General features: G+C 51.5%; 1 protein-coding gene across 1 annotated transcript; it reads right to left on the bottom strand.

The window, feature by feature from the left end:
- Positions 1 to 3,331: 3,331 nt before the first annotated feature.
- ADRB3 (adrenoceptor beta 3) lies at positions 3,332 to 6,953 on the bottom strand. The gene is made up of 2 exons (XM_004046894.5): positions 5,619 to 6,953; positions 3,332 to 4,581 (listed from the first exon to the last, which is right to left on the bottom strand). Exons 1-2 carry the CDS (start codon positions 6,821 to 6,823, stop codon positions 4,560 to 4,562), a joined length of 1,227 nt encoding a protein of 408 aa, XP_004046942.1. The 5' UTR covers positions 6,824 to 6,953; the 3' UTR covers positions 3,332 to 4,559.
- Between the last annotated feature and the right edge of the window lie 5,403 nt (positions 6,954 to 12,356).

Genomic DNA, 12,356 nt, shown 5'->3' with positions numbered 1-12,356 from the left:
CATTCTTTTTTTTTTTTTTTTTTTTTTTTTTGAGAGTGCAGTGGCACAATCTCGGCTCACTGCAACCTCTGCTTCCCTGGGTTCAAGTGATTCTCCTGCCTCAGCCTCCCGAGCAGCTGTGATTACAGGCGCCTGCCACCACGCCCGGCTAACTTTTGTATTTTTAGTAGAGATGGGATTTCACCATGTTGGTCAGGCTGGTCTTGAACTCCTGACCTCAGGTGATCCACCTGCCTCGGCCTCCCAAAGTGCTGGGATTACAGGCGTGAGCCACTGCGCCTGGCCTACCTGTTCTTAAAATTGTTCTCATTGTAAATGTTGCATTGGTAATGATGGGGTGATCCAGACCAGGAGCAAAATATCGGGCCAGACGAGGGTCTGAACATGGAAACAGAGCCAGAGGTGGAGATGTATAAAGACCAGGACAGAAAACCAAAGCAGTCAGTCTGAGGTGATTACAAACTTGCAGAAGAAAGACCAGGCAGGGCATGTCCACAAAGACCAAAGACAAGTGGGTCCAAGACCCAGGCTGTCGACAGAAACAGGAATATACAGGGAGCAAAACCAGGGCCAGGCACAGTGGCTCATGCTCATAATCCCAGCACTTTGGGAGGCTGAGGCAGGAGGAACTCTTGAGCCCAGGAGTTCAAGACCAGCCTGGGCAATATAGAAACACCCAGTCTCCACAAAAAATAAAATTTAATTAGCTGGGCATAGTGGTGCAAGCCTGTAGTCCTGGCCACTTGGGAGGCTGAGATAAGAGGATCACTTGAGCAGGAGGCTGAGGCTGCAATAAGCCATGATTGTGCCCCTGAACTCTAGCCTGGGCAACAGAGCAAGACCCTATAAGACAGTGATCCCCAACCTTTTTGGCACAAGGGACCGGTTTGGTGGAAGGCAATTTTTCCACGGACAGGGGAGAAGGAGATGGTTTTGGGATAAAGCTGCCACCTCAGATTATCAGACATTAGATTCTCAGAAAGAGCATGCAACCTAGATCCCTCGCACGTGCAGTTCACTTTAGGGTTCGCGCTCCAGTGAGAATCTAACGCAGCCGCAGATCTGACAGGAGGCGGAGCTCAGGTGTTAATGCTTGCTTGCCCTCCACTCACCTCCTGCTATGCAGCCCAGTTCCTAACAAGCCACAGACCAGTAGCAGTCTGTGGCCCAGGGGTTGGGGATCCCTGCTATAATAGACCTGGGACTCATCCAAGCTCCAGATTCTGATTCCACCGCTTTACACCGGAGAAGCATTTTCAGTTTCCAAACCACTTTCACACACAGTGTCTCACCGGGTCTTCAGAAGCAGCCTGCATGAGCTGAGTAGAGTGATCATGTAATCTCCAGTTGACTCACAGGCAAAGAAACAGTCAGAAAGGCTAAGTGACTTGTTCAGTGTCACACAACTGCTTCTAAGCAGTGCATATAGAGAAGAGAAAATGGACTTTGGAGTCTGGTAGATGGGGTGAGAGTCAATACAAGGAAGTTATTTGATTTCTATGAGGCTGTCTTTTTCCTTGTCCCTTTTTTTTTTTTTTTTTTGAGATGGAGTCTCACTCTGTTGCCCAGGCTGGAGTGCAGTGGTGCGATCTAGGCTCACTGCAACCTCTGCCTCCCGGGTTCAAGCATTCTCCCTGCCTCAGCCTCCCAAGTAGCTGGGATTACAAGCACCCACCACCATGCCCGGCTAATTTTTGTATTTTTAGTAGAGACGGGGTTTTGCCATGTTGGCCAGGCTGGTCTCGAACTCCTGACCTCAGGTAATCCGCCCACCTCGGCCTCAAATTAAACCGAATTGCATGTTATGCTTCAGCTGCTTCTCACTGGCCAAAGGCAGACAATACCCAGGGCTTGTTGTGTGGGGGAGAGCACTAGCAGTGCTTGCCATGGCAGGCTCCCATTTCCCCGTTCTGGACAGACACCCAAACACAGACAGTGTGTAGACATACCTTCGCCAAGAGGCCTTCAAAAGGCCTGGATCTAGGCAGTTTTAAGATGGAAACAGTAAGAAGCGCTATTTCCATGCCTTCCCCTGTGCTCTCTAGGACCATGTAGGGTGCAATGGAAACACACAGAGGAGAGGAGCTGCTCCTACTCTCCTAGGGTTGAGGATGCAGTCAGCATGGGACTAAGGCCCACGGACTGCCCGTGAGGACCACAGCCTGCACCTACCTCCACTCACCAGAAGAAAGTCTGGGAAAGTCAGCCCCCCACATCCTCCTGTACCCAAATTCTGTCTGTTCCCCCTCAGTTCCACTTGATGCAGAGGGTAGGTCAGCTCTGAAAAAGCCCGCCCTTCATTCCCTCTCCTCCAACTCAGCCCTCTCTTCCATGTCATTTCTGTCCCATGCCCAGCTCCAGCTAACAGACTCTGGGGAGGCCAGCGGCTCTAGGGACTCTGTTGTTCTCACGGGCCTGGAAGTCATCATATCTCTGGGTTCAGGGAACAGCTGTTTGTCTTCTACAGTTCAAGTGCTCAGGCCTCATGCTAGCAAAAGCAGCCTGCTCCCATCCAAGGATGTAAATCTCCCTCCACTTGATGCCTGGCCACAAGTTGCTGGAGAAATGACCAGACTGTCAGATTCTATCTGACAATCTGCAGATGGAATCCATAGCCCCAGCACAAGTCTAAACACTGCAAAGTAGTGTGACAGCTGGCGCACGGGCAAGTCCAACAAGACTCAAGCAGTATGAGCTTCTGGACAATGTTCAAGGACAAGTCTACACACCAGGGGCCCCACCTCCAACATCATCATTCTCCTCTGCCTAGCACTGACTGGCCAATTTTATCCAGCGATGTTGGGAGAATATCCAGAGATGGGGAGAGAAGGGCCTCTTATTTGTCAAGCAAGACTTCCTCCTCCACTAACAGCCACAAAGTTGAGTCTTTGCCAAGAAATCTTGCACACCTCAGACGCCAGAGATCTCACCCTGCCCTGGTTGAAAAGGAGAAAGTCATCTTTGGTATGAAAACATCCTGAGAAATAAAACCTGGGCTCCTGGAGAAAAGAGAGCAGCACAGACCAGGTCCAATTCACAGGGAACACCCATATGTGGAAATCTATCGAGCTCCTCCTTGGGGCAGATGGAATTTTATAACTCTAGGGCCCCTGAACCAAGACAACGCATTGCGCACTACATCACAAACATGCAAAACATCTGTGATTTACCGGGCATTCCATAAATCATCCTGGACAATAGTCTTGGCTCATGGAGTTTAAATAGAAACTCACAAAATGATCTAATGATTTCCATAGAAATTTTCTTTACATAGGAAACCTGGCTGATAAGATTCATAAAATGGAAATAAGAGAAAACTGCATCAACAGGCTCAAATTTGTAACTCCAGTTTTACTTTAAGAGGATAATACAGATTTTTGTAGCTGGGGAAGGTGAGTGGGAAGGTAGAGGTTGTGGAAAGGCTGGGAAACATCAGAATATATTTATGGCACAAGACATTTGACCAAACCAAGCAATGCTTTGTGCCTGTGCCTCCAGACACACACACACACACACACACACATACACACACACACACACCATGTAAGGCACCACTGGATTATAGCATGGAGGGGACAAATGCCCCCTGCCCTGAACCTGGCCACAGCCAGCCCATCCTCCTGTGGGCCCTCTGTCCAAGTCCTGTGGGGAGCGTGGCTTTGCTACTCAATGGCAACTGGATTTCAAGAGTTTCAGGAAGGGTGGGGGAGCAAGATATCAAAGGCTCAAGCTCACTCCCCTTCATCCAGACAGATTTTTCATTTTTTGTTTGATGAAGATTAGGAAGAAAAGAGTGAGGATTAGGCCTAATTTACTGCCTCTGTCAAAAGCCAGCGCAGAGTAGAAGGGAAGGGAGTAAGTGGATTATGAAAAGAAAACAAACGGAGGGAAAGGGGGCCAAGGATGAACTGCATTCAGTGATATTTATTTATCTGATTGCAAAAGGAAAAGAAGGGATCTGTTCTAATGGTTCACCTTCTTATGAACCCTGGAGCTCCCAAAACCCTGGCGAAGTCCTTCTGACACTGCTGTGAGGTAGATTGGAGCCATTCCATGGCTAAAGTGAGAGAGGCCAATGCTTGAGAGCAGTAATAAGGGAACCAGAGATAAAACCCCAAATCTTGGTCTTTTCTACCCTGCTGCTCTCAGCCTGGGCCACAGAGCCTGGAGAACACTAAGGTCTCATCAGGGTTTGGGTGGCAGAAGGAATGGAACCAGGGGAGCTCTCTTTGCCCTAAGCACTCACTGACTGCACAGGCAAGCCGGGTGATGGGTGCCCCTACCAAAGCCAGCCTGCTGCTCCACGGCAGCTGGACACTACCACTGAGGGAGGAGTGAAGTTCAAGGCTGGGGTTTAGAAAACATCTCTCAGACAGAGAGCAAGAGGATGGTGAAAACCCACTTGGTAAGGATCCCTCCTTGGGTCACACAGCCCAGTCGTCAGGTTCTGGAGGGTAGAGTGTCACAGCCGGGGAATCCCATGGGACTCATTCTGAACAGAGGCCAGAGGTTTTCCACAGGTTCTGATCAACAGAGTTGTTGCTTCTTGTCCTTCAGGCCTAAGAAACTCCCCAAGAAGCCCTGGGAAAAAAAAGTGGAAATAATAGACCCTGGGGTGAAAGGAGCAACAGGTGCACTGAGGGGAATGACAGAGATCAGGGACCCTGGAACGCATATTTAGTTACACAAAAATGCCAGGGCACCACCCAGCCACACACGCCCCACCCCATCCCTACTCCAACCCAGCCCAGGGAGCGGGAGGGCACACATCTGCACTCACAGGCTCCTCACTCACAACTGTACTTCATACCGGAAGTGGATTCTCACCTCCACAGCTGTCAAACCTTTGAGAAAACCCAGAACTGAGGCCGAGGGCTTGGGGGGCGGGTGGGGGGGGGGGGGCACTAGCCCTGCCTTCAAGTCCGAGCCAGGTCTAGTGATGGCAAGAAATCGGGGGAGGGGGGCAAAGAACTGAGCTGGAAAACCAAAACTAGAGCCGACCCGGCGTCCTGGCTCCGGCCTGTAATCCTAACGCTTTGGAAGTTTGAGGCAGAAGGATCACTTGAGGCCAGAAGTTCAAGACAAGCCTGGGCAACATAGCAAGACCCCATCTCTACAAGAAATTTTAAAAATAGCTGGGATTGGTGGGGCTCGCCTGTAGTCCCAGATACTCAGGAGGCTGAGGTGGGAGGATCGCTTGAGCCCAGGAGCCAGGAGTTCAAGACTGCAGTGAGCTGAGATCGCGCCACTGCATTCCCGCCTGGGCGACAGAGACGAAACCCTGTCTCTATTTAAAAAAAAAAAAAAAAAAATCCCTAAAGCCGACCAGGCGGGGCGAGAGTCCTCGGGACACCGCAGCGCTTTCCGGTGGCGCACCTTGGGTCCTTGGGTGAGGAACGACGGCCCGCTCGCCCTCCTTTGCTTCTACCCTAGTGACTGGATCCGGAAAGAAAAGGACCCTGGGTCCCATTTTGGTTCGCTACTCCTCGTTCCCTTTTCTCTCCAAGCAAAGCCATCCCACCTTCTCCTAATAAACTCCACACTCAAAAAGTTGACCCACGGACACATCGCATGCTTCCCGACCCTGAGCCGCCGGTCCCTCTGCCCCGGTTACCTACCCGTCGAGCCGTTGGCAAAGCCTGGGCTGCGCGGGGCTGGTCCGGGCCGCAGGAACGCCCGAGGGGAAGAGGGCCGGGCGGGCGGCGGCGCAGGGCTCCGGAGGCAGGCGACGGCCGCAGCGGCACAGAAGACGGCGGAAGGCGCTGCGAAAGTCCGGGCTGCGGCAGTAGATGAGCGGGTTGAAGGCAGAATTGGCATAACCTAGCCAGTTCAGGGCAAGGAAAGCCGGGCCCGGGACTAGAGAGGGGCTCCCCAGGGCGCGCAGCACGTTGGCCAGAAAGAAGGGCAACCAGCAGAGAGTGAAGGTGCCCATGATGAGACCCAAGGTGCACAGGGCCCGGTGTTCCCGGAGAGGCAGGAGGCGCGCGGGCCGCCGGCCGCAGGCGGGCACCCCTTCGGGCGGAGCGCACGTCCCCACCGGGGCCGGGGCCAGAGAGCGCGACGGCGCCGGCGGAGACTCCTCGGGCGGAAAGCGGCCCAGCTCCCCGCGCAGCAAGCGCAGCTGGCGCGTAGCCACCACGAAAACCCGCGCGTAGACGAAGAGCATCACGAGAAGAGGAAGGTAGAAGGAGACGGAGGAGGACAGCAGCACGTAGGGCATATTGGAGGCGAAGGCACAGCAGCGCGGGTTGGAGTGGCAGCGCTGCGCCTCGGCGTCGGCCCCTACGCGCCACCACTGGCTCATGATGGGCGCAAACGACACCGCGGCCGACACGACCCACACCAGGACCACAGCTGTCCGGGCGCGGCGCTTGGTGACCAGTGCGCCGTAACGCAGCGGGTTGGTCACAGCCAGGTAGCGGTCCACGGCCAGGGCGCACAGCGTTTCGATGCTGGCGGTCACACACAACACGTCCACCGAGGTCCACAGCTCGCAGCCAGTGGCGCCCAACGGCCAGTGGCCAGTCAGCGCCAAGGTGGCCGCCGGCGGCACCACCAGGAGTCCCATCACCAGGTCGGCTGCGGCCAGCGAAGTCACGAACACGTTGGTCATGGTCTGGAGTCTCGGAGTCCGGGCGATGGCCACGATGACCAGCAGGTTGCCTCCCACGGTGGCCAGCACCGCCAGCGCCAGCAGCGCCCCGGCCAGGGCCGCCGCCCACGGCACCCCTGGCAGCCCACTGGTGTTGGCGGTATTAGGCGCCAGGGTGGGGAGGTCCGGCCATGGGGCAAGAGAGCTGTTCTCGTGAGGCCACGGAGCCATCCCCGGGTCGCGCGTGGGGCGGTAGGGAAAGAAGGAAGGAGGGGGTCTCCCAAAACACCTGGCTCAGGGGAGGGGACAGCAGGGCGTGAGAGCGACTTCCCCAGCCTGGGCCATCTTCCCTAGCTGTCCCAGCCAGAGCGCTCAGCCTCCCCCACCCCAACTCCCTCGGTGCCACCGCTCTTGGGGGAGGAGTAGCGACGCTTAAAGGGGCAGCTGCCTATAGTCTGGAGGGGCCTCTGGAGCCGAATTGGAGAGTGGGGAGGATGGCCAATGGGATACTCCACGCTTCCTTTAGCTAAATCTGGAGGAAGGGACACCGTGGTTCCTCTGCCACCATCTGTCCACCCCTGCCGTGGCCAGGCTCCTGGACTCAGCATAGCACTCCCTGGACACTGGCTTCCTGGAGCCCTGCACCTCCTTTCCCAGAAGTTCCCACAGCAAGGCAGGGGAAGGAGAGAGGAGAGTGCTCCCATCCCCACCCTTTATGTATCAGAGGCAAAGGTAACCCGCTGGAGTCAAGCAAAGGATTCACAGGAGCCCCGCATCCACTTGGGTGGCCTCCCCTAAGGTATTTTAAATTAAGTGATAGGGCTCAGCCAGTATCTCCTCTCCCAAGACCTCAGCTTGGTGAGATCTGTCCCCTTTCCCTTCTATTTCAGTTACCTTCTCTTTCCTTCTAGCTTTTTGTTTTTTTTTAATATTTTCAGGTACTGAGGAAATTTACCATATTTCAAGTCTCTCTCTCTCTCTCTCTCTCTCTCTTTTTCCCAGGCTGGCTTTGAACTCCTGGGCTCAAGCCACCCTCCTGTCCCAGCCTCCTGAGTAGTTGGAATTGCAGGCGTGAACCACTAGGAGGCTCAGGAGTCTTTTTCTTTCTTTCTTTCTTTCTTTTTTTTTTTTTTTTTTTTGTTTTTTTTTTTTTGAGACGGCGTCTCGCTCTGTCACCCAGGCTGGAGGCTGGAGTGCAATGGTGTGATGTCGGCTCACTGCAATCTCCACCTCCCGGGTTCAAGCGCTTCTCCTGCCTCAGCCTCCCAAGTAGCTGGGACTGCGGGCACCCGCCAGCATGCCCAACTAATTTTTATATTTTTAATAGAGACAGGGTTTCACCATGTTGGCCAGGATGGTCTCGATCTCCTGACCTCGTGATCCGCCCGCCTCCGCCTCCCAAAGTGCTGGGATTACAGGCGTGAGCCATCGCGCCCGGCCAGGAGTCTTTTTCATTGCTAGCTCTGGATTTGCATTTGGATTTGGCACTATGTAGTCTGGGATGCTGAAGAATTTCAATTTCTCCATCTTCCCCACTCTGCACTGCCCCTTCCATGCACCTTTCCACCTAGAGATTTTCTAGATAGCCCCTTCTCTTAAAATCTTTCTGTTATAAAGACATATTAAAAATGGATGAATCAACAGGTGGGCGCGGTGGCTCACGCCTGTAATCCCAGCACTTTGGGAGGTCGAGGTGGGCAGATCACCTGAGGTCAGGAGTTCAAGACCAGCCTGAACAACAAGGAGAAACCCTGTCTCTACTAAAAATACAAAAAAAAAAAAAAAAAAATTAGCCAGGTGTGGTGGCGCATGCCTATAATCCCAGCTACTCAAGAGGCTGAGGCAGGAGAATCTCTTGAACCTGGGAGGCAGAGGTTGCAGTGAGCCGAGATCACACCATGGCACTCCAGCCTTGGCAACAAGAGCGAAACTCCATATCAAAAAAAAAAAAAAAAAGGATGAATCAAGAGGCTGAGAGGAGAGGATCACTTGAGCCCAGGAGTTCAAGGTTACAGTGATCTGTGATCATGCTACTACTGCACTCCAGCTTGGACAACGGCAAGAAGCAAGACCCTATTTTAAAAAAAAATGGGTAAATGGGTGACTGGGTATGAGGCAGGTCCACCATCCCCCCGAACTATACACAACTCTTCCATTGCCATCTCCCCAATGGTAAGTGTTCGCTCCACTTCCTTTAGGTTTTTTGTTTGTTTGTTTGTTTTTTGAGATGAAATTTTGCTCTTGTTGCCCAGGCTGGAGTGCAGTGGCACAGTCTCGGCTCACTGCAACCTCCACTTCCCAGGTTGAAGCAATTCTTCTGCCTCAGCCTCCCAAGCCTCCCAGCCTCCCAAGTAGCTGGGATGAGCATGTGCCACCAAGCCCAGCAAATTTTTGTTATTTTTAGTAGAGACGGGGTTTCACCATGTTGGTCTCAAACTCCTGACCTCAGATGATCCACCTGCCTCGGCCTCCCAGAATGCTGGGATTACAGGTGTGAGTCACCGTGTCCGGACTTCCTTAAGGATTTCATTCATTAACTTTTAAAAACTAGAAGGCATTGAGTTGAGGAATTCATGCGTTCATTTTTGAGCGTGTGTGGTGGCAGGCCTGGTGTTTCAAAGCCTCTGAAGTCTCTTAGGTGGTTCCACCAGAGGCTTCCCTCTTCCTCTTCCCTTCTCCCTGCCCTCACTCAAGACTTGCAAGGCTTCCTTTTTCCAGCCCCTGCTCTCTCAATCTCTAAACCAGTTCCTCTCAGATTGCGTATGGGGAGGGGGCGCTGGAAAATAAAGCCCCAGGGTTCAAGTGGAGAGGCAGGAAGATGTGACACCTTATCAGGGCCTATCAGGACCTGATTCTTGAGCTATCATGCTTCCTCCTCTGAAACAATGGGACAAAGGGGGAAAAAATTATCATGGAAAATGCCTCCAGGGCTATGCCCTGGCAGGTCTCTATATTTCAAAAGAACACTTTATAGTCACTGGTATGAACAATCCCTCTGGGAGGCTGAGCTGGGGGCTGGGAGTTAGGAAGGTTGCAGGGGAATTCAGAACCTAAAATTATCCCCAAGGAAAAAGAACCAGCCTCGTCTCCCAGGGACCCAGCTGCTCAACCATGAGCAGGGTTTGTCTTGGGCTCCCAAGCAAGTGACTTCTATGCCCATGAAGAACCCCAAGCAGGCCTTTGGATCCATGGAAATCCATGGGGGTGAAAGTGAAGAGGCAGCCTCTGGCCCCTTCCACCTCTTACTGACCCCACTCAAGTCATGACAGAGTGGTGCAGGCCCCACTGGGCATAGAGTCTTGGCTGTGGCTTCCTGTTGACCATCAAGGCAGTCACTCCCAAGTAGGGTTTTGCAACACCCCAGAGTGTTGTTGCCAGTTATCTCAAAGGGATATCATAAGATTCCCAAAAAGTAATCTCTAAAATCAATGCATGCCATTCAGCAATTTTTTTCCAGGACATCAGCATTGGAGGGGGAAGGGAAAGGGGTGCCGGAAAGTGAAGCAACCTCAATGATGTCAATGCCTTAGGGGTGACCTTGTAATTTGGAAGAAGTGTGTAAAAATGTTTAACATTTTCAAAAAAGACAGGATTTCTCAAACCACCTGAGTGTGCCTGAGTTTGGGGAATGATTAGGCCAATAACCAAACGACACTGTAAGAAGAGAAATTTCTGACTCCGGTTAGGGATGGTTTTATGAGCAAATCCATCAATGTTGAGACACTTGGCTTCTTCCTCCTCTGCCAACCCATCCCTGCTCTCATTCCTCAGTCTGGTTTTCCCCCGCCCAAGCAGATGGCAGGGAGAAGGGCTCCCTCTTTTGTCACCCTAGTCTATAGACTATTGGGTCTCTTTTGTGATTTTGTGTTTTATAACTTAATATTTTGAATAGATTATACGTGCACATTATTCAACCATCAAAATATAACAAATGCATATAATAGAGACTTGCCTTCATCCCAGTTTTCATCTCCCTAGCAGGTAACTACCATTAGTCTCTGGTTTATCCCTCGGCTCATATTTTATATAGATACAAGTCAATACAAATATATATATTCTTTTATCCTTTCTTTTCTATACAAATAGCAGTCATATATACCCACTGTTCTGCACCTTGCTTATTTTAATTTGACTATGTATCTGTGATCCTTCCAGATAGATATACAAAAGTGTCTCATTTCCTTTTTCTTTCTTTCTTTTTTTTTGAGACAGAGTCTTTGTCACCCAGGCCGGAGTGCAGTGGTGCGATCTCGGTTCACTGCAGGTTCAAGCGATTCTCCTGCCTCAGCCTCCCAAGTAGCTGGGACTACAGGCGCGTGCCACCACACCCGGCTAATTTTCGTAGTTTTAGTAGAGACGGGGTTTTGCAATGTTGGCCAGGCTGGTCTCAAACTCCTGACCTCTGATGATCCACCCACCTGGGCCTCCCAAAGTGCTAGGATTACAGGTATGAGCCACTGTGCGCAGCCAAAAGCATCTCATTTTCAGTATCCCATTGTATGGTTATATGATTGTCTATGAAACCAGTCTGCTACTGATAGACATCGAGCTTACTTCTTATCTTTACTAACAGATGATGTTGCAATGAATAACTTAAACACATGTCATTTCACCTGTATGTGAGTATATTCTACAAATAGATTTTGCTATGTTATAAGGTCTATGCATTTGCAAATTTGAAAGATACTGCCAAATGGTCTTCCCCTGGGGATGTACCCAATTATACTCTCACCTTCATTTTTGATGGTCAGCAGAGGAGTGGAGACAGCTGGCCTACTGCTCTGGGAAGTCATCCTAATGACTGGCCCGAGGGGAATTAGTACTGCCTGGGCCGGAGAGGTCATCCAACTCAGGATAGAAGTGTACATTGCCCAGAGAGAGCACTGTGTGGCCCTCAGCCCCCAGATGACCTTTGTTCTGTGCCCTTGGAAGCAGGCAGCGTCTGTGGGCCTCTGAATGCACTGAGTTCAGGCCCTCAGGCTGCTGTTTACGTGTTGGTGCTCGGGGGTTATGTGCCAGGGAGAATAGCTCTGTGATTTAGAATATGTGTCTGGCAGAGCCAGAAGTGGCAGCAGCCGCCTAATGAGCAGAAGTTCTAACAGCAGGGAAGAGTACTCTCTCCTGTGAACATCATGATTGGGTGCATGTATGTGTGTGTCTGTATATGTTCATGTGACATGGACTAAAGAAGCCAAAAAGAGTTCAGGTGATCGCAGCCTTATACCCTGTCTAAGACTACATGCGTAACAGGCAGTTCTATTCTAACATTCATAATCCACCCCTCTGGCTTTAAAGTTCTTGGAATGCAGCAAAAACTAGGTGGAAGTTTTTGCTACCCCTTTACCCTGTCTCTCCTCTCCATTGCCCACAGCAACCATCCATTCATTTTTATGAAATCATGTGTGTATATGTGGCCTCTGAGCAGCTGGTTTGGTGTTTGCTGTTTCTTCTTTCGTCACAAATAGTCTAGGGGCGTAGGGTGGAGGTGGCAGAGCATAAGCGCTAAAAACAGTCTTAACGGTCAAATCCAGCACCAACACTTTACAGAATTGAAAACCTGAGGCCCAGGCTGGGTGCAGTGGCTCACGCCTTGTAATCCCAGCACTTTGGGAGGCCGAGGCAGGAAGATCACTTGAAGTCAGGAGTTCGAGACCAGCTTGGCCAACATGGTGAAACCCTGTCTCTACAAAACTACAATTATTAGCCAGGCGTGGTGTTGGGCGCCTATAATCCCAGCTACTCAGGATGTGGAGGCTTGAGAATC

Source organism: Gorilla gorilla, chromosome 7 (assembly GCF_029281585.2).
Source record: "Gorilla gorilla gorilla isolate KB3781 chromosome 7, NHGRI_mGorGor1-v2.1_pri, whole genome shotgun sequence".
NCBI lineage: Eukaryota > Metazoa > Chordata > Mammalia > Primates > Hominidae > Gorilla > Gorilla gorilla.
Note: the sequence above shows the minus strand (reverse complement) of the source record. Positions and strands in the feature narration are given on the sequence as shown.

Bases quoted from the DNA above. Each gene is read 5' to 3' on its own strand.
- ADRB3 (XM_004046894.5), bottom strand. From the start codon at position 6,823: ATGGCTCCGTGGCCTCACGAGAACAGCTCTCTTGCCCCATGGCCGGAC. The intron at 4,582-5,618 runs GTAGGTAACCGG...TTTTTTTCCCAG, and splicing joins CTTTGCCAACGGCTCGACGG to GGCTTCTTGGGGAGTTTCTT.